Below are 20,755 nucleotides of genomic sequence, written 5' to 3' on the forward strand. Positions count from 1 at the left end.
GGAATTATGTAACTAAAATTATGTAAAAGATACTCTACTGTGTGAAAAGGACTACCATCGGTGCAGTCTGAAAGAGTCCGAGTTAAGTACTTCATGCAACTTGCGAAAAAGGCAAAAATTTGCCTCCAAAGGGCAATGTCTCATGCTTTCACATGCACACACAAATGCTTGAGACTGATTTTAGTGGTAAAACAAATATATTAAAACTCATATACACCATTTGATTCAGTTTAAATATTTCGATGGATAGGACTAGCTATTTTTTCTTGAGACAAATAAAAGCAGGATATGTTAAATAGGTTTACTAAACATTATAGTAAAATTTTGTTAAATTGTATGGTTCTTTCTCAATGGACAGGTCATGAAAGATTTCGAGCACAAACGAATATTTTGGCATTTTTTATATTTATATATTTACCTTTGTGTTATTATAAAAAAATAAAAAATAAAAAACCAAAAATAATTGATCGTTTGTGTGAATAATGGAAATATTGATAATTTCTTTTGTGTATTGAAGATCATATTCTTAGACAAGAAAAAAAAAATTCCCATTTTTTGTGTTGCTTTGGTTGTTATCCATGTTTTTCCTTCCACTTCGTTTTCTCTTCTTCTTTTTGTTTCTTTGTTTCATTTTTCTTCTACCACGTGTGCAGGCAACCGTGGTGATGAACTATGATGGGAGTGTGTTTGGTCACTGATAGTGTTACTTTGGCTCTTTTGATAGACAAAAAGGGGTAGTTCAAAAAGAGTTATTTAGGGGGAGTACAAAAAGTTTCATGTTCTTGTGCTAATTAATTGATCGAGTTTGGAACATGCGTTTTTTTTTTATTATGTGCCTTATTTTTTTGTTATATCTTGTGCAAGGGGGAGTTTTGAGTAAACTTTATGCTTCAACTAATGTGTGATTTGCACATACTTTTGAGCGAAGATAAAATAATATATTTTTGTCTAAAAAGATCTCAAAGGAGGGAGATTGTAAAACCTTAAATTGACTATCTTAAATAGACAATATATTTTATAACTCAAAAGTTTTTTTTGACATGTTTGAAGGAGTTTTCCTAACATATTTATGATCTGACGTGACAACTTTTTTTTTTTTCAGATTTGTTTTCTTAAGTCTTAATTCTCTAGAAATCATCACATCTTTTTATGACAATTTTTTACTTAAAATTTCGTCCATATATGTTGATATTCACTGAAAAAAAATATTATTTTATTTATAAGAAGATTTCTCTTTAAACAAATTATTCTTTTCCTTTTTTAGACCTTGAGACTTTTTATCAATTGATTAAAGAATATTGTGTGATATTTTTTATTGACAAATTTCGCGGTAATGATTGGCTGTGAAAAGAAAAATTCAAAAAAATGCAGCTTCCTTTTTTTGAAAAAGGTACCTTTGTGTAATAAATAAAATATTTTCAACTTTCTTCATTTAAATAACATTCTATGATTTTCTAATCTTTTACTATAGATCGTGGACTAAACTAGAAAATGATTAGAAATTCAATTGATTGAAAAAAATCGTTGGAATGAATTTGGACTGTCAGTCTGTCTAGATACATTATTTATTGAGTCAGTTTCCCAATCTGTATCAAGAGAATCTGACAAACATGCAGAATTTTCTAAATAAATAATTTGTGCAATTCTTTCTTTTTGCAGATTTTGTGGATTGTAATGCACGATCATTTCAGCTATAAATAAAGGACCAAACGGCCACAAATCCTTAGCTCTTTCACTTCTCATTTTTTAATATTATTTGTATTTTTGAGAGAGTTCTTTTTGTGAGATTAAGACTGGATACCTTAATCTAGTATCTAGGAGTTGTGTAGCTTTATTTTGTATTCATCTATTTCGTGTAGAAACGGGTGTCATCCATTGATAACAAGTTCAACAATCTTCGGGAGAAGATTTTTCTAAGACTTTCTTAAGGAGGAAGAAAGCATTCATCAACCTTTGAAGGCAATTCAATAGCGTTGGTGTCTCATCAAGAAACTAGATTTTTGAAGGGTGTACAAAAGCTTGTTGCACAAGTATAGAGGGAGCCTATCTATGTATAAGTTAATTGTGATACCTTACTAATTAGTTTCATCTCTGGGTGTGCCCTCGTGGATTAGGTTTTCCGAACCATGTAAAAAATCTCTAGTGTGATCTTTTTTATACTCATTTTTTATTTTTATATTAATATATTCAGACAACTGACTTAGTTGTTAGATCAAATTCATATTCTGTCAAAATAACTTAATCACTATTCCGCAATCTATTAAGTTGTTTAATTTAATCACTTATATATATAATTTTATACGTTTTGTGGAAATGTGATATTATTTGATGAATTTGAAGTAAAATAGTTTCTTGCTAAGAAATTTGACAAATTTTTAGTTTTAATAAAATTTCAATTTATCTAAATTGGAGATATTTTAAGAGAAAAATAAAACTTTGATTGATACTTTATTTACAAAGTTACCTTTAATCTTATATTATATAAATTTAGACAAATATTATCTTAGGATTATACCATTTTAGTACTCTCTTACTTGCTTTGATGTGAGCTTGCACCTCTTTAGTTTAATTAATACTAAAATATTACTATTTATCTTACAAATGGGTATAAAAAATACCTTAAACATAACTTTTTATCATATTCATTTTCAAATATTAACAAAGTACTTTTATTTTAATTACATAATTTTTATAATATTTGTTAAGGATATCAATTTTAATTAATAAAAAATCTTAAAATTTAAATATTAGTAGTTTTTTTTCTTCTTCTTAGGTTTTTAATTTATTAAGATAATAATAATTAGTCACTAAAAAAAGTTGATTTTAAAAAAAAAAATTGTTTGGAAAATTTTAAATCTAATTATTATTTCAATTAAATAAAAACTTAAGAGAAAAAGAAACATAATTACTTTTTAAATTTTAGGTTTTTACTTAAATAAAATTATTTATATTTTTTATTTCAAACTTGAACAATAATTTTAAGAAATTTATCATTATTGTTTTTAGTATATTAGATATATTATGTAATTACAATATAAATATTTTGGTAATATGAAAAAAAATTAATTAAAATTGTATTTAATGCATGTTGTTATACTAATTTGTAAAATAAAATATAGTATTTTGGTATTAATAAAACAAAAAAAATAAGTTGGTATTGAAACAAATAATAAAATACTAAAATTGTATAATGTCTATTGTATTGATTCCTTAAACATTTTTGTATTGCAAATATCTCCTCCAAAATTTCAATTATTAAAAAACCCCTAAATCAGGTTTATATTCTTTACAACAATAAATTTGTTTGAATATAAATTCATATATCCTTCAAACAAAAAAAATATATATATAAATTCTCTGCTCATTTCCGTTGTCCAACAGCGTTTCCGTCCACTCACAACTGTGCCGTTTAAAAGCAACAACAGCACTACAAACATTTATCAAAAGTGATTCTTATACACTGTCACGGTGCAGTATACAAACCCAGATTAGATTTAGAGCTCGTCGACTCGTACAGAAGAAATTAATGAATCAACAAAACTTCATGACATAGAGCCTAGAGGTGAGAATTGAGTTCAACTGTTTTCCCTTCATTTTTCTTCCAATTCTCTCATATATTGTATCTTTTTCCTTTGTAGTTGGAGTAGTAAGAATATGTTTCATAATCAGTAGAGTTGTTTGTGGTTCTTCTGTTATGATAAAGTGTGCCTATAAGCTTTTTGATATAATTCCTCAGTGACCTTTTAAACTGTTGTCCTTGTACCCTGATGACATCTTTTAAATTATGGTAGCCCCTGAGTATAGTACTAATTGGATGTTAGGCATTTATACATTAATTTGATATTGCTGGAAAAACGTGGCTTATTTATAATAATAGTGTTTAATTAATTGAAAATGTTATAAACTTCAATTTAAAAAATTACTTGTGAGAATGCTCTCTTCTTTCTCTTCTACTCAGGCATGTCACATGGACTAAAGTGAACTCCCCAACCCACAATCCTCATCAGTTCAATTTAATTTTTAGAATTGAAAATGATGGATATGACACCTTTCAAGAAGGACATCGATGAGCTTATAGCTGAGTTCGTCGAGGTACTACCAACACTGCTAAAATCAATTTGGGTTCTATAGATATTTGTTTTACTTGTGAATAGTTCTGATTTATGAATGGTATACTGAGACAGGATGAGTCAACTAATTTGGCGGAGATGAAAAGGGTATGGCTTTTAAGGAAGTTCTCATACATATATGAGGCTACTCCTTCTTCCAACGTGGCCTTCTTTATGCAATATTTGTATGCCCATTCAATTGGTATGGTTTTTTGTATTTTTTTATTAACATGTGTTTTTCGTCTTTCATTTTCTTCTTCGTCTTTTTTTTTCTTGCTTAAATACTGCTACCCAACATGTTAGAATGAAAACCCACTCAAGTTTATCTATTTCAAGGCTTTAAGATGATGAAAACCACTAAAAGAATATTTAATAACGTGATCCTTTTACTTGCAGTTTCTTATTTCAAGAATGAAGATTTTTATTAGTGTTGTTTTTCTTACTCAAGTACAAAAGAGTAACTCTCATAAGCTCATGTGCAGGTTATATAAGCAGTACAATTTCTTTATCATGGAGACTCGGTGGGCTCTATTGTCTTTACTGCCTTCATGAGACTCAACCGTTCAAACCCCCTTTCAAAATTTATCTTTCGCTTGGTAAGGCTGCTTCGTTTTTTCCAAACAAATTTATGATTTTTTTTTTCATTGAAGCTTGTTGTTCTATAGTACATTAGCATATTTTTTTTAATAAGCCTTTGTCCCAACTAGTAGACAAGATTTGGCTGCATAATACATTTTTCGTTTTGATTGTCTCGGGAAAAAAATGAACTTAGAACTGGTGTTGTCTGAGTACGAACTACATAAGGATACTCTGATGTTCTGATTGATTGTTTACTTATGGTCAATCCAACAACTTAGCAATGTGCTCAGATTTTCCTGTAAATTTATAGATTTAAGTATGGCAATCAAACAATTTCTGGAAACAGTGTTCTTGTAGTTGCAGAAGAATGTAGCTGCTGTTCAATTGTAGATGCACTGCACATACTCTGCTTATTGTTTGTGAATCCTTATGAAAAATTTTAGATCTTTTTTATCTTTATGTAGATCTTGTAAATTAAAGGTATTGCATTTACATCTACGTGATGGCTACTCCAGCTCGCATATTTCTGATATAGTTGTTTTCAAGATTAGGGTGGAGGGTTGATTGGCCTTTAACTGTTTGGAACAATTTCTATTGGACTATCTTTTCATATGTTGAATTTTTTCTGTTGTTATATGGAGTAGAAGTATAGTATATCTCACAAAAATTGAGCAGTCTGTAATTTTCATTTTCAATTTGCATCTGATCATCCGAGAGATGTCATTTTATTTCTGGGTACATGATACATGGGATCACTTATAACCTGTTATAATCTTTAGAGATTCTTTTGGAACCTTTTTTTTTTTTTTTTTTTTGTATAACCTGTTATAATCTTTAGAGATTCTTTTGGCACCTTTTTTTTTTTTTTTGTATAACCTGTTATAATCTTTAGAGATTCTTTTGGAACTTTTTTTTTTTGTTTTTCTGCCAAACTTACTACTTTTCTCATCTTTGACAGAAGAGCTGAAAAAACTTAGAAACCTTGTTGTTACTGCCAAAACAAATGGTGTGAAGGTTGCTCCTGCTGTGGTGAAAAAAATGCTAGAAAATAACATGTTCTTCTTTGGGTTTCTTGACATGAATGAAGGAGCTGTCGCAGAGACAGTTAACCACCTCACAGAATTACAGAATGCTCGCGTTCAAGTTGCTTACAGGGAGTATGTTTTCCTGCTTATTTCTTTAGTCTTGTTTAGTTCTTGCATTCACATTTTGGTGACGATATCTCTGATCTCTGTCTTATGATTGCTCTAATCGTTTTATTTTACTGACAGGTTATTTGCTGATAATAGGCTTCAAGACTTACTCCATTTGGACATGGTATTTACAAATTACAATAATGCCTTTCGCATCTAGTATCAATCATTTTTTCTCTTCTTGGAAGGAATATAAGAACCCTTTGTTGTATATACTTTATGAAAGAGGGAATTGATGTCAACGTTGTTAGATATCTTTCATTTAAGTAATCAATGTTGGTTCAGAGAGTTTGAGAAGTTTATAGTATTTGGATATAAATCTAGGATATCTGAAATTAAGTGTTATAAATAAGATCTTGGATTGTATTGCTTATAATATTCACTCTTGTTGCAACTTTTGATTTTAACAGGGTAAGGAAGTTGACGTAAATGTGCTCAATAAAATGTCTACAGAATATGCAGAATCTAAGAAGCTAGCTATTAGTGGTAGGTTTTCCTCTAAGCTAAACAATAACCAATTTAATGACATAATAAATAAACAGAACTTATGTTGCACTTGCTCTGTCCAGCTGACCTAGTCTTGCTCACTTGCTCTTTTTCTTTTCTTTTTGGAATAATATGAGGATTTTATTGTTTCTTTTGAATTCATCTTTTTACAGAGGCCAGTGAGGTTGTGGACATTCGCAACATAGAGCACATTGCAGAAGATGAAAAGTCAGTTGGAAATGTAGTGGAGAAAATTACTGGAGAATGGGATGTCCAGAAGGAACAGTTTTGTCAGCAAACTGGTTTACATCGACAACACTCAGAGGACCAGGATGAACAGGAGCAACCTCTATTGTTGGAAAATGTCGATAACTTTGATCTGGAGCTTGAACAGCTGCTGTCTGAAACATAATTCCACGGACACAGACAAGTTTGGACATTAATGTCGGTGGGGCAAAAATGTCAGGCATGGTATCTTCCACTTATCTGTATACCATTGCTATTTCTTATCTTGTTCCAAGAAATGAAAGAATTTGATGGCTTTTGTAAAGCTATATAGCTATAGTAGACTAGAAAATGAAGTTAGTTGTATGAACTTTCTTTCGTACTTAATACAAAAACTAGTCTGACACTGAGATCTCTTATGTTGTTATTCAGTTGTGGAAGAAAAGAAAGAAAAAAAAAGTGGGGGGAGTCAAAAGTTTGATAGCCAACTAGTTTCTGCCTTTTTACCAGAAAGCAATCAGCAGCACTAAGGACTGCATGTATTGAAAAAAGATTTTTCATCAACTGTTATTTTCTTGCAAGTTTCTGGGTGCCTGCCTTTTGCTAAACTCTTCCTGCTATTCATTTATAAAAAAGTTTGGACAATATCACGTGACTGTAGAGATACTTTTGCTCAAGATAACATTAGAATTGAGAATGAGATGATGAAAAAAGTTTATTTATTAGATTCTCTCCTCATCATAGACATTACATCAGATTAGCACAAGACTAAAAAAAGAAAAGTGGTAAAAGTCCCTTCCATAAATAGTACCCCCCGTCTCCTTATATAGTAATCCTAACCTACTACACTAATAATCACTTATATCTCAACCTCAACATCATGAACTCTACGACCCTCTTCTGGTAAACTATCTAAGCTGAAAGTCACCAAACCAGAAGATAAATTATAGACAAAATCAACCACCTTAGAGTCCACAAGACACCTCCTCGGCTTAGCAGAAGAATAAGCTCCAAACTTTCCACACCCTTTAACCTCCATATGGGCTAATCCTACAATCTCTTCACCATTCTGCACCTCACTCTTAGCTTCGCATCTCAGTCCTTCGATGGCTCCACCAGCGTTGTACATGTCGATAAGTCCCAAAGGGGCAAAATTGACTCCAGGAGCTAAAACTTTGATGGGAGTGACTGTAAATATGTCATGCTCGAGGACTTTCAGAGAAACGGGCATGGAAGCATTGTAAGGGAGAGTGACAAGCTCGCCAGAGTGGAAGCAATAGACGATGCAGTCACCTTTCCAGCATGGCTCGGTGGCAGCATCAGCAATGAGGTGGACATCTCGGCTTCGAACATAGCCAGTGATGGCGTCTGATGTTGTTTGGTGGAACATGTTCTTTCTCTCTGTGCTGCTCCATGCGGCACCTTGGCAATTGTAGACCCCCAGTACTCCAGTGTACTTGTTCATGTTCCATATCTTTAACAAACTGAAAATACAGATAGTAAATTGGTTCAAAACAAACCCAATAAAGGAAATAATTCTTCTCTGAATTAATAAAGGCTCAATCAAAATATTAGTACCTGACTCCATCTCTGGCAGGGTCAGCGAACAAGCAGTCCCTGGTCGGCCGGCCTGGCAAAAGCGGCCTGAGAATTGATCCATCTGGTAAAACAAGCTTCCTTAAAAGCTCGAAGTTGTGCTTCCCAGGCGCATCGCTGTGGTAAATTATATCAAACACGATTAGCTTTTTAAATGAAAAAAGAATAAGGACTATGAAAATGAGTGCTGCAAATTTACTATGGTACCTAACGTAAATGGGGCCACCACTTATGGCCCTGGCAGAGGCGTGGTAGTCCCCGGCTGGATGTAGCGAGTGAAACATGTCCCAATCGGGCTGCATTATCTCACCCAAGAAGACACTGTTATAGGACACGGCCGCTATGTGAATGGTGTGAGACATTGGGTCTCGTGGGAAGAAATCATCTGAAGCTCTCACTATTGCCGTTTGCTTCGAACTGTTCCATACATTCCCAATCATAACATGACATCAACATAACGAAACATCAGGGAAAAAAAAACTCAAAAGGGAAAGTTTAATTTTGGACTTAGACTTACCAGTACAGAGCATCGTTGTTGTGACTCATACAAGCGATGATGCCATTATCAGGAAAGTTCCGAGCCACCGAAGCATCCAAAGCTTGATGGTACTGTCGAGTCAGCTCAACTCGACCTCCCAACCCGGCTCCAAGGGTCTCCAATATGCACTGAACATCCACCTTAACACCATCAACACCAGCTGAAGCCAAGTAGCCATGAAGTTCATTATAAAACCTGTAAACATTTTTGGGGTTCACAAGCCCAAGACCCTTGACAGCCATCCTATCCGTTTTCCAAACGGGTTCGTTCTCCACAACCCCTTTTGATACCATTGGGTACTTCATGACCGAGTCATACTCCTCCATCTCCTTCGCACCAGGCTTAACACCACCCCAGTAACCGGTAATGGCGTGCCATACATAAACGTACTTAACCCCAAGCTTCTTCTTAGCTATTTCAACTATGTCCTTGATCCCAGTACTGGTGTCATCCTTGTTCTGAAATTTAGAGTTTTCTTTGATTCCAGTTAACCGAGGCAACTCCTCGACGCTTGACCCATTTTCATTGTCGTTTTTGACGTCCTCGGCGACGGACTGCCACCCATCATCGATAATCACAAACTTGGGAGGTGTCCCACCTTCGGATAGAGACTTAATCCCAGCTTCGACACCTTCTTGGGTCACTTCTTCGTAGAAAGCATCCCAAGTACACCATCCGAAATAGTCAACGATTCCGGGGAGTTTCTTCTCGTGCCGTTGACGGAAAGTGTTGAGGTGAAGTTTGATCGCCTTTACGGCTTCACTGACGGCGGCAAAGGGGTCAGTCCCAGCGTGGATAAATAGCGAGTGTGTAAACGACGCCGCTTTAGTTTCTACGTCACCGCTCTCCAGACAGAGCTCGAGTTGGTCCTGTTGGTTGCCTTGTAAACAAGCCCTGAAGGGTCCTTCAACTAAGGGTAGGAAGACTGTGTAGACGATCTGGTTCTCGCCATCGCCTTCGCTGCCGTCCGGTTCTAGATGAGACCCTTCTTTGGTTTCGACCAATAAGAATTGGGTCTCGAGTGGAATCTCGCTACCTATGTCACCCATCTTCTGAGCCATCCACCATAGCTTGAACCGGAAACAAGCCATGAACCGGACGTCTCGTAAGGTTCCCAATGGAATCACTTGTCTACTGTTCTCTGAACCGAATACGGCTCCAACAAAGACACCCTCAATCGAACCGGAATTCGAACCGGACGTTGATATTACATTATCCGGTACTCCAGTCAAGATTGTCCGGTTCTTCACGATCAAGTTCCCGTCGACGATCCGAACGGCCGGCTTGATCGTCATGTTGTTAACTTCTTCTTCTTCTTCTCCTTTTTCTTTCCTGTAGAACTTTCTATTGGGTGTTGTAGTAAATGTTGAATTATTTTCCTGCAATCCAAACAAAAATTATTCCGAAAAAACTGCACCAAAAAAAAAAAGAAAAAAAAAACAAGGCCTCCATGATTGACTAATCTGTACCAACCTCGAAAGCAAACGCTGGCAATGCTCGACGCGAATTAAATCTGGGATTTCCAAAACATGAACAGATAAACAAAAAAACTCGTTAGAAAACTATATTTACTTCCAGATTTTCCCAGAAACCAAACAGAAAAACAAAGAAATAGTACCAAAAGTTGAGGACGGTTTCGAAAGATGATTATGAAGAGCGTAAGCAATCGAGGATTTGAATGTGGGAAAATGAATAAATGAGTTCGTATTTATAGTCCTATAGAAGGTACTATAGCACGAATTTGACACCATTTTTTTTTTTTCAAATCTGTAAAATAAAAAAAAATAAAAAATTGCAGAGCTCTCATCAATGGACAAGTTCCCCTGTGTTTGTTCTTAGTTTCGTCTTGTCTAAGGAGAAACCTATGGCTATCTAATCCAACGGCCAATTGGTGCTGATCTGTCTCCACGTAATCTGCTTTTGACGTTTATCTGTTTGAGCTATACGCGCTTGACTATGTGAATAAGAGCGCGTAGCGTCTCAGCTCATCCTACGACCAGTCGTTTCTTGTTCTGTTTAAACTCGTATGTTGTTTTTTTTTATTAATTATTATTTTAATTTTTAAATATTTGCAGCAAAAGTAATTTTTTGTCTATATTTTAGTTTAGTTTGGTAATGGCTAATCTCTCATCCTACCAATAAGTCCATCTATAACAGCTAAGTGTAAATATTCAATCAATTATATATAATTAAAATACCCAATTTATAAAGCAAATTTGAGGCTACATGGGCAAACTTAGGAATGGGAACAAATTATTGGATCAAAACTACATCAAAACATAAACAAAATATATTTTCGTACTAAAAAAATAATTTAAATACTTAAGTGATATAAATATAATAAATTAAATTTTTTATTCCTTTAAGCAAGTAAATTTTATGGTAAAGTGGGTCCTACAATCAATGATTGATGTGCCATGTGACTTATTATATTTATACGGCCTCATTTATACATTTGAAGTGTTGGCATTTCTTTAAAAAAAAGTGTTATTCCCGTACATTTATTAAAAAATCTATCCTTCAAATTATTAGATTGAATCGATACGATATTTGTGGTTAATTATTGAAAATGAAAAACTAGTATTATTTGTTACAATCATGCCAATTTTTAATTTGAAATTGCTAATAATTATCATATTAACCATACTTCCAAGTCATACTTCATCTTATCCTACCGATGAATCTCTACTTCTAATCATAGCAAACGAAATCGCATCTACAATTTCTACAAACTCTAGTACTCATATAATATCGCTCTTGTCACTTACTTATTCTCCATCTTTCCGAAAGTCTACAACCAACAAAAAATTGATTTTCTTTATGAACTATCATATGTTCCCGAAGAAAACAAGATTACCAATAACAACCTTAATCCATATTAGATTTTCCCAAAATTCATTACTCCTTTTACCCGGTCCATTAAAACTCACATCAAACCTTCCTACAAAGCCCCAAAAGAATATATCTAAGCTTCTAAATTTAGTGAGTGTCAATTGAGACCTACTCCTGAGGTCCAATTCATTACTTTACAAATCCATCATGAATTTATTCTCCAGTGGATTGCGCAAGGATTCACCCATATTCATTTTCGTGTCATACGCTTAGCTATTTCCCTTCATGGTAGAAATGGCATTCTGATTGGCTGCCGAATGGGTTTGCTAGACACCCGAATGCAAAAATACCAGCATGCAAGCATTGCAACCATAGAGACTACATTAAATGCAGGAACAATAATAACTACAATGTTCCTTAACTTTAATATGTCTCTCAAAGACAATCGTTTGACTGATGCTTTCAAAGTTGAAGTCCAATTGGCTAGAATTGACCAAGATCTTACTTCCATTGAAGCTACTCTTCACTACCAGATGGCATACATACTCTAAGATCACGCTCTGGATCTTTCTTTGCCAACAGCTGATGAAGCATTACTGGTCTCGGCAGACTCTACCCAAGTTCCAACATGCACTCATTTTCCAAGGCAAACCTCTACAAATGATCTTATGAATTGTCCAGTTCATGGATAACAAACTATGAGATGCTCCACCAACCTCAAAAAGTTGTCCAGACTCTTACTGAACCAACTTATCACAAGAAAGAAGATGGCTCTGTCGAAATAGTCTTTGACAAAAGTCAAACAAAGACTCCCAGTTGCTTTACCACCCATACATGATGACTTCTATCACACCAACTGATGTGGAAATCCAATCCTTTGATTCTCAAGGTATCCCTATTTATGCTTTTGAATATTCGGATATACATAAGTATTGGGATGTTTGCGACTGCGAAAGCTGCCTAAAAACAAAAGAAGACCTCCCAAAGCGACGCCCTAGCTTAGGAAAATGGCTTAAGCAACAACTAGATAAAGGGAAAAGGAATAGGGTTGTTAGGCCAACCCTCTGAAAGTTTGACTATATTGTCAAATATTCAGCTCCTAAAGACTTACCTGAATATACTCCAGAACCAACTAGATGGGACATTGAGCTTCCTCCAACAAACTCTCGGGAGCCTCCACTTCAAGCTCCTTAACAGAATATTTTTCCATGCTACAAAAAAAACAGCAAAATGGATGCAAAATCATGGAGAAGCCTTTCTTGCTCAAAATCAGTTCCAACAAATTCCACAAGTATGTATGGTGACTACTACTAATTATGAGACAGATTTTCCTCCTCTCAAAAAATTTGATAGGAAAGACGACCAAGGTACGATTTCTCACCAACCAAAGGCTAAAAACCCCATAACTAGGAACGCGTATGAGTCTCTCAAAAATGTATCTCCAGCAGAAGAAGTTCTCAACTGGAAATCAGAAAATATGATTGCCCAAAACAAGGTCTTAAAACAAGTCAAGTTACAAAATACCAGAATAGAGACAGCAGTAAAACAATCTCAGACTACTGTCATCGATAAACTCATTGCAAAAATCCAATAGACTCGTGAAGAACTGTTGATTTTTCCATAGAGGGCGTTCACATTTTTGGAGGAACTCGGCATGACTTGTGGCACGGGTGTTCCTGCTATAAATTAGTTAGACAAACTATGGAATTAATAAACCTAGCAATTTCTCGCACGGATCTGCACGACTTATACTCCAAACTGCGTGACTTATGATCATAAATGATAGATTGTTAGATCAATTAACTCTAAGGTTAATCTAGTAACTTATAACAGTAGTTGCTTTCAGATACGATCCATAATGCATACTATCTCTACTTCAGAAATCTCTGAAGGAAGGATTTAGAAGAACATTTTTGATAATAAACACTGATATTTTATTGCTTCGTAATTCTCTGCCTTACACAAAGAGAGATGATGGCCTTATATAGCCATGTACTCAAGCAGACAAAATTAACCCACCATAGTCAAAACCAACCATAGTTAGGACCAGATAAGGGATAAGATTCCCTGACCAAAGCATAAAGTAAAGTAGACAAGATAAGGGATAAGATTTCCTAACCAAAGAAAAAGGCTGAACGATAAAAGCATAAAGCATACAAGATAAGGGATAAGATTTCCTGACCAAAGCAAAAGGCTGAACGACAAAAGCATAAAGCATACAAGATAAGGGATAAAATTCCTTGACAAAAAAAAAGCTAAAAAGATATAATATTTATTTTAAATTTGTTTCATGGCTGGTCTCGTAGTTAGAATCATATGTTGGATCCTCGTAAAGTGGGTTCCATCCTGTCGGTTCTTCTTCAGCCTGATCACTGTCAGCTGGAGGACAAGCGTCGTAGTATTTATATGTCATATCCCATTCTTTTCCTATGCACTGGAAGAGATAAGGATCTTGCATATCTTGAGTGTCGGCGTGTGGGTCTTGAGAATCTTCAAAGTAATTACTTTTTCGCAATATTACCCCTTCAATGTCAGTCAATTTGTATAGTGACGAATATTTTTGCTCTAAAGTTTCTTTGAGTTTGGTTGCCTGATTTGTTTCATTTTCTGCAAAAGTAAAAGGCTACGAGGGCCCTTGTTATCTTGCAAGTATAGTTTGAAGGGAACGTTTCCCAAGGAGCGTCTTCTTCTGGCTTGGTCCATAACTCAGGAGGTATAGTCTGATTTTTCTCAAAGAGACTTTTTTGGATGTCCATGTATTCTTGGCTCCCAAGACCACATATTAGCTCTTCTTTTGACCCGTAGACTTCGAATGTTGGATTGATAACTATATTTTGTTATGCATCAAGTTTGGCATTAAGACCAAGAAAGATAACATTATAACAGTTCATTAGGCTGGCAACATTTGGGCCTGGCGAGTAGATAAAAGTGGGCCTGTCATTCTAGACTTTTTTCCATCCAGCCGATAGGACTTTTTTCCATTCTCCCAGTGGAGTAAACCGGGACAGGATGTCCATTTGGACTTGGTAAGCCGGTTTGAACATTTCTTAGTCCAGGAATGATTTTATGGATGTGTGCAAGGTCATAGTTTGCACCTCAACCGCTATTGTAAAAACACTGGCCAAATACCAGAAAAAGTGAGCTACTGGTTTTGGTGTGAAGATAGCGTCTTGAAGAGGTGGGATTTGAGAAAATTGATACTTTGGATGGATTCAAAAGTCATTTTGTATAGAAGGTCCGAGTTTGGAAATCATAAAATTCTGAAGAACGATTGCTCTATGAGTTGTTGTTTCTTTGGCTAAATTTTGGAGACTTCTTTGAAAGTATATTTTTTGCATCCCGGGGAAAAGATTTATTGTGTTTGACAGAAGAGGAAGAAGCCATCATTAGTATGAATGGGATGGTATGTGATGATTTTTGGGAGACGATGAGGATGGTTCTTGGTAAGTATCATGAGGCTAGATTTATAGCAAGGGTGATCTAGATAAGAAATCAACCACAATATTGTCTTTGCCTTGGATGTGTTTAATGTCAAAAGAGTAGTTGTCGAACTAGACTGCCAGTCTCAAAATTTGGGCATTTGTCTTCTTACTTTTCTTTAGACCGATCAATCCTTTTAACGTGGCAAAGTCCGTTTCTACCAAGAAATGATGACCTATCAGATGGAATTATAATATTGTAATACCCATCTTTATCGCCAATAATTCTTTTAGGGTAGAATGATAGTGGAGTTGAGAATCTTTGAAGTGGCCACTCTTGTATCTACATATTTTTCTTTTCCCTTTCTTGTCATGTTCAAGTAGGACAACTCTCCAATACCGATCACTAGCGTCTGTTTGCAAGATTCTTTTTCCATTAGAAGGAATCTGTAAAGGTGGTAATGCTTGCATCATCTCCTTTATTATTTTGACTGCTACAGTTTGCTCTTGTGACCATGGTGGAGTTTGCTTTTTAAGCATGTCGCTGAGCCGTCTTGTCATCTCCGATAGCCGAGGGACAAAATCCCGTAAATAATTTGCAATTCCTAAGAACTGTTGGATTTGGACCTTTGTGAAATCTTTTTTGAGAAACTTTAGTAATTCTTGGGCTATGTGAGGTTGGGCCTCATATTGGCCTTAAAAAAGCTTCATTCCCAAAAACTCAATTTGGGCTTGTCCAATGGGCTTCTTCTTTTCAGATAACATGACCCCATGGGCTTTCACGAGAGAGATGAACTAGGCTAGTACATTGTGATGGGCCTGTTCATCTTGTGAGAAGATCAATATATCCTCAATGTAGATCAGGGCCTTACCTAGAATAGGGCCGTAGATTCTGGTCATGGCCTTTTGAAATAGTGATGGGGTTGTTTTGAGACGAAAAGGAAGGACAGTCCACTGATAGTGGTGATTTGGCATGCAGAAGGCCGTTTTGGGCCTATCTTCTTGTTTGACACCCAACTGCCAAAATCCCGCCTTTAGATCGAATTTCGAAAATATTTGAACCTTTGACAGGCTTGCAAATAAGGAACTCTTGTTTGGCAAGGGGAATTTATCATCTATAAAAAATTTGTTCAAGGGCTTGTAATTAATGACCAATCTTTTTTTTCCCCGAGCCTGTTATGATCTCTTATTGACGTAGAAAGCACGACATGCCCATGAAGAGGTTGTTGATTCAATCAATCCTTGTTGTAGTTCTTTGCATTCTTTGGTTGCCATTTCCTGATGCTCTGGGTTTATTCCTGGGTGACTTGCCTTGGTAGGGTAAATGTCTTCGTTGAGCTTGAATGGAAAATTGATGAAGAATTGTTGATTTTTCCATAGAGCGCATTCACATTTTTGGGGAACTCGGCATGACTTGTGGCACATGAATTTTCTATGAGCCTTTTTTTGACCTTGGAGAATGGATTAGGAGGCATTAGAAAATAGTTTGGTATGGATTCCCTTAGAGCAAAATGTTGTTTTTAGCCAAGGCCACCAGGAAGGATTCATAAACCCTTTTTCTTGGTGTAGACATCAAAACCATTAATTAAATATTTCCCTGGTAATTTTGAGCCAATTACTCTATGAATGATAGAGCATCATGGGAAGAACTACAATTAAATTGGTTTACATATGAGCTCTGTACAGAAGATTCTTCTGTTTGCAGCGTGGAAGAATTGTTTCTCTTTTCTCCAATACTATGGAGGGAGAACATCCGGGTTCGTCATGGTGTATGATGCTCCAGTATCAAAGAAGGATGCTACTTTGACTAGTTGAGCATATTTTGTAGAGAGGGTCTGCATTGAGATGACTGGTGATGGCTATATTGTATTGATAGCTGTCATGTGGTAGAATTCATCTGAAGTCTCCTATTGTTCGAATGTAATGAGGGACTCTGGATTCATTTCGTCATCAGTAGAGAAGATGGATTCTAGGACTTTTTCTTCGAGAGATAAGCCAATTGTTTTTTTAATGTGGGAGATCAGTTTGGAAGTTTTCCCTTTGAGGCATTGTTTGGCATAATGTCCTTTGTTTCCACAGATAAAACATATGTCAGACTTTTTCCTTAAAGAGCGCTTTCTCCTTAGGAATTTTAATGAGCGGTGTCCCTTTTCCTTTGAGAATTTAAAGGTATTAAATGTTTTAAACCTTTTGTAGTGTTTCTTTTCTTTTGGAAGGTAGGAACATGCTGATTTTGATGGACATTTGATTCGCAGGTTCTTTTGGCTGCAAACCTTTCCTGGTTTCTTGGATTGATTCATGAATTCTTGGATAAATTTGTGCTGAGAGCACATATTTTCCAATGCCTTTAGAACTAGCTAATAGATTTCTCGAATCATAGCATCAGCTAGGGTTCTTCCTGTTCCCAAGAGAAGTCCGAAGGTTTCTTCTCCTAGTGGTTCTGGTATGGAAGAGAGAAACACTTGTTTTAGATTTGGATCATCAATTCCAACTATCTGGTAGAACCGTTGAGTCGTCTTCTTGTAATGCTTCTCCAAATCTCTCTTATCCATTGAGCAACATTTTAGTTTGAATAATTCGGCGAGTCTTTCAGTGACTTGAGCGTCTTGTCCGTAGAATTCAATATGCAGATAGGTCAGGGCATTGATGATAGATGGAAGTTGTAAAAACGTCATCTGTCTATAATCGCCCAGACTCGTCCACTAGTCTTTTAGGGTACTTGTAATTCAGGAGACAAAGTTGAGGAGAACCATTCATGTTTGTGCTTCTGGTATTTGTGATTCTAGGTTGAGCCAAGCCTGAAACTCTTGGAACCTTTCACGCCATTTTGATGGAGGAGGTCATCTAAAGTAAAAGTTTGAAAGTTTGAACTTTTACTCTTTCGTCTTTGGGGAACATGTGGTGTTGTTGATTCATTTCCAATTTCGTCTTCACTTGTGATAATTGGTTCGGTCTGTGAGTTTGATTTAGTAGATTGAACCATCAAGTGTGGAAATGTTCCATCGTCATTGCTGGATAAGCTTTTGGGATCACAAGGTGTAGTATCATTAGAAGTTGAACTCATTTCTTCAGACCAGATATCTGAAGAATTGTTTGAACTAGCAAAAGAGATTTGATCGTCTAAGTACAATTCTTTTACTGCGATATGGAGAGTGTTTGTATGTCGAATCATTCATGACAGAGGATGTGTGGCTAGGTGGACCATAAGTTGCTTAAGTTCGTGTGTTGATTGGCTTGGTGATTCTTTCTTCTTCCCTTTTTTGTCTTTTGTTGTTGACTTTCACCAAGCATGCATCTTAGTCGTACAACAGAGTCCTATTGCACAAATCCAATAATAGGAAAAGGCTGGGAGGTCTTTGGTATTATAGTAAACTGCCAAGGAACCGGCGTCGTAGTTATCCCGAACAGGGACGAAGTTCCCAAATGGCTGGTTGGAGGAGCCTTTGTCAGTTGTTGTTGGCAAAACCAGTTCTTGAGGGATTCTGTTATACCCGTTTCCTCCCTCCATTCTCAGATCTGCTCATTTAGTCCATGGGCCACCCTGAAAGGACTTAAGGCCAAGGTTGGGCCCAATAGACGAGGAAGTAGTGAGTCACGATGGCCCAAATATCGGTACAACCCAAACGTTGTCCTGGAATGAAAGCCGGGACCATGGGGTGGGCATGTTTCATCTTCCCAGATCCTCCATATGGTGTTGTCTAGGGTGCGATAAGAATATTATTTCCTCCAAGTCTAAAAATGGACCGGGACGACAATAGATGAACTTGGATCCTGGTAAACGAACCAGGGTCTTGGTAAATTAAGAGGGATGTTAGCAAACAAACCCGGACCAGGCGACCAGGTTGAGTGTGATAAGTTGTCCCCAATACTGACATCACCCCGAGAAACACGAAATTTTGTCCCCATAACTAACCTGCAGAAGAGGTTACATACGGAATGTACGCCGTTATTTCAAAACCGTACTACCACTACTCTGACGGATCCTGTCCCCTGGATCTCCTTAGGAGCCCACACGAACCAGACTGATGCTGCGTACTGTTGTCAGTCTTATAGCGTGGTTATGCTCTGGCCGGCCCAATGGGCCCTGATTAGTGCATTTTTTTTATTACACTCCTTTGTATTAAGCCTCCATCAATGAGCAAATAATGTTTATACCCTCATTGGGCCTGGATTAGTCTGGCCCAAACCCAGAGCACTCAACTGCCTATAAATATGAACAGTTGTGCACTGTGGAGGGGTCCGATTTTTCTCTTATAAGCATTTAGTCTGGTCAAACTCAGAGAAAAACTTCATTACTAAAGCTCCTTAAGCTCTAATACAACAAACTCGTGGAATAAGGCTCTTTAACGCCCCAACCACGTAAAATTCCTTGTGTGATTATTTCTAATCCTTTCTTTCTAAGCTCTCTTATCTTTTATAATTCTAGTTTCCGAAAAACTCGGTAAACATTTTGGTGCTTTCATTGAGAGCCGAAGAAAGCTTTTTAAAGAAGATATCAAATATCTGTAATGATGGTGAACACGAGACATACTACGTTCAATCTTGCTCACCAAGAACAAGGAAATGGAGAGCCACTGCCCAATCAATCTCTCCCTCAAAATCAACCTGAGGATACACCTTATCAAATGCCCCAGCCTGACGAGTCCTAAAACTATGAAGACGGGGCAGATTACAAGGAAGGTTACTACGAGAAAGATGAGGAAAAAATGAAGGGGGATACCACAATCACGAAGCTGAGGATCCTGCGATCCCAGAATAAGTAGACCCCAACCAGAAGGACCCGAAGGTGATTAAACTGAGGCAACAAGTCCTAGGACCAAGAGGTCAGGATAGCTGAATAGAAAGAAACCACTCGTCAGATGTAAGAATCCCTCCTAGCGCTGCAAGCTTTCATTGCTGCCCAAAGGTTGGCGGCCAACCCTCTTGTTGTTCCTCCTCCAGGAACACGACCGTCTGCCCCGCCAGTTAGGGCCAATGTGCCTGAAAACACGAGGCTGATCCTTCCTCCGAGATAAGATTCTAAAGTCGTCCCCTCTAACCCAGCTCAAGAAAAAGGGAAAGCCAAAGTGGCGGCCCTGTGGGAAAAGAAAATCCCCAGAGGAAAACTCCTCCCATTCCGAAAACCAGGGTCAACTCAGGGTCACTCCCTAGGAAAGAGAAGGTGTGTCCCGTCCCAGGACGGGATCACCCAATCGATCCGCAAGGGATGCACCTGCAGGGTACCAGGCCCCAGGCTGTCCCTAGATAGATTGGACAGGAACAACATTTCCACCCCAGTGCCTCCGTGAATAAAAATCACCGAGGACGCCAGCGCGCTGACGAGCCAGAAGCTGTTAGTTCAGGGGATGAGACGTCCCGAGTAGACCTGCGCGATGGGCTAAATACTCAAAAGGAGCGGGCCCGCAAGGAGAAGAGCTGCCCCCGAGGGGGAGACCTGAGAAATAACCTCAATGATAGGAGGAACGAGAGGCCCCCCCTAGACGATGGAATGTACCGACAGTTAAAGGAACAACTAGCCGCGTTAAAGAAAGTCACGGTCCATCTAGTCCGTAAACAGGAGGGAGGCGGTTCTAATTCTGAGGAAGAGGAAAATGAACCATGCGCCAAACACATCTTGAATGTGGTGCTCCCTAAGGGGTTCAAAATGCCAAACTTTCTCGCTTATACTGGGAACACAAACCCCAGGGACCATCTGTACCGCTACAATCGGTTAATGACCGTAGCCCATGTCTGTGTCAACGACAAATGCCTCTATTTTTTTATCACTCTAGATGGACC

At 37.0% G+C, this 20,755-nt stretch overlaps 2 protein-coding genes across 3 annotated transcripts; one reads left to right on the forward strand and one right to left on the reverse strand.

Annotated features, from left to right (window-relative positions):
• The first annotated feature begins 3,328 nt into the window (after positions 1-3,328).
• On the forward strand, positions 3,329-7,019 carry LOC133782772 (uncharacterized). Its single transcript, XM_062222145.1, has 8 exons — positions 3,329-3,562; positions 3,959-4,092; positions 4,185-4,311; positions 4,592-4,705; positions 5,647-5,845; positions 5,960-6,005; positions 6,292-6,367; positions 6,541-7,019. Exons 2-8 carry the CDS (start codon positions 4,033-4,035, stop codon positions 6,777-6,779), a joined length of 861 nt encoding a protein of 286 aa, XP_062078129.1. The 5' UTR covers positions 3,329-3,562; positions 3,959-4,032; the 3' UTR covers positions 6,780-7,019.
• A 275-nt stretch (positions 7,020-7,294) lies between these two features.
• LOC133782771 (probable galactinol--sucrose galactosyltransferase 6) lies at positions 7,295-10,560 on the reverse strand. 2 transcript variants are annotated; one of them, XM_062222143.1, is made up of 6 exons: positions 10,343-10,560; positions 10,200-10,253; positions 8,706-10,105; positions 8,396-8,605; positions 8,171-8,305; positions 7,295-8,076 (listed from the first exon to the last, which is right to left on the reverse strand). In XM_062222143.1, the coding sequence occupies exons 1-6, from the start codon at positions 10,475-10,477 to the stop codon at positions 7,452-7,454; spliced, it is 2,559 nt and encodes an 852-aa protein (XP_062078127.1). In that variant the 5' UTR covers positions 10,478-10,560; the 3' UTR covers positions 7,295-7,451. The 2 variants fall into 2 exon arrangements, with proteins under 2 accessions (XP_062078127.1, XP_062078128.1); XM_062222144.1 differs by having other exon boundaries at positions 10,200-10,239; positions 10,345-10,484.
• Positions 10,561-20,755: the final 10,195 nt, after the last annotated feature.

The sequence above is a fragment of the Humulus lupulus genome, chromosome 6 (assembly GCF_963169125.1).
Source record: "Humulus lupulus chromosome 6, drHumLupu1.1, whole genome shotgun sequence".
NCBI classification, from domain to species: domain Eukaryota; kingdom Viridiplantae; phylum Streptophyta; class Magnoliopsida; order Rosales; family Cannabaceae; genus Humulus; species Humulus lupulus.

Bases quoted from the DNA above. Each gene is read 5' to 3' on its own strand.
- LOC133782772 (XM_062222145.1), top strand. From the start codon at position 4,033: ATGATGGATATGACACCTTTCAAGAAGGACATCGATGAGCTTATAGCT. The intron at 4,312-4,591 runs GTATGGTTTTTT...GCTCATGTGCAG, and splicing joins TTTGTATGCCCATTCAATTG to GTTATATAAGCAGTACAATT. The intron at 4,706-5,646 runs GTAAGGCTGCTT...CATCTTTGACAG, and splicing joins CAAAATTTATCTTTCGCTTG to AAGAGCTGAAAAAACTTAGA.
- LOC133782771 (XM_062222143.1), bottom strand. From the start codon at position 10,477: ATGGTGTCAAATTCGTGCTATAGTACCTTCTATAGGACTATAAATACG. The intron at 10,106-10,199 runs GTTGGTACAGAT...TTTGGATTGCAG, and splicing joins TGCCAGCGTTTGCTTTCGAG to GAAAATAATTCAACATTTAC. The intron at 8,077-8,170 runs GTACTAATATTT...CTGTATTTTCAG, and splicing joins CCTGCCAGAGATGGAGTCAG to TTTGTTAAAGATATGGAACA.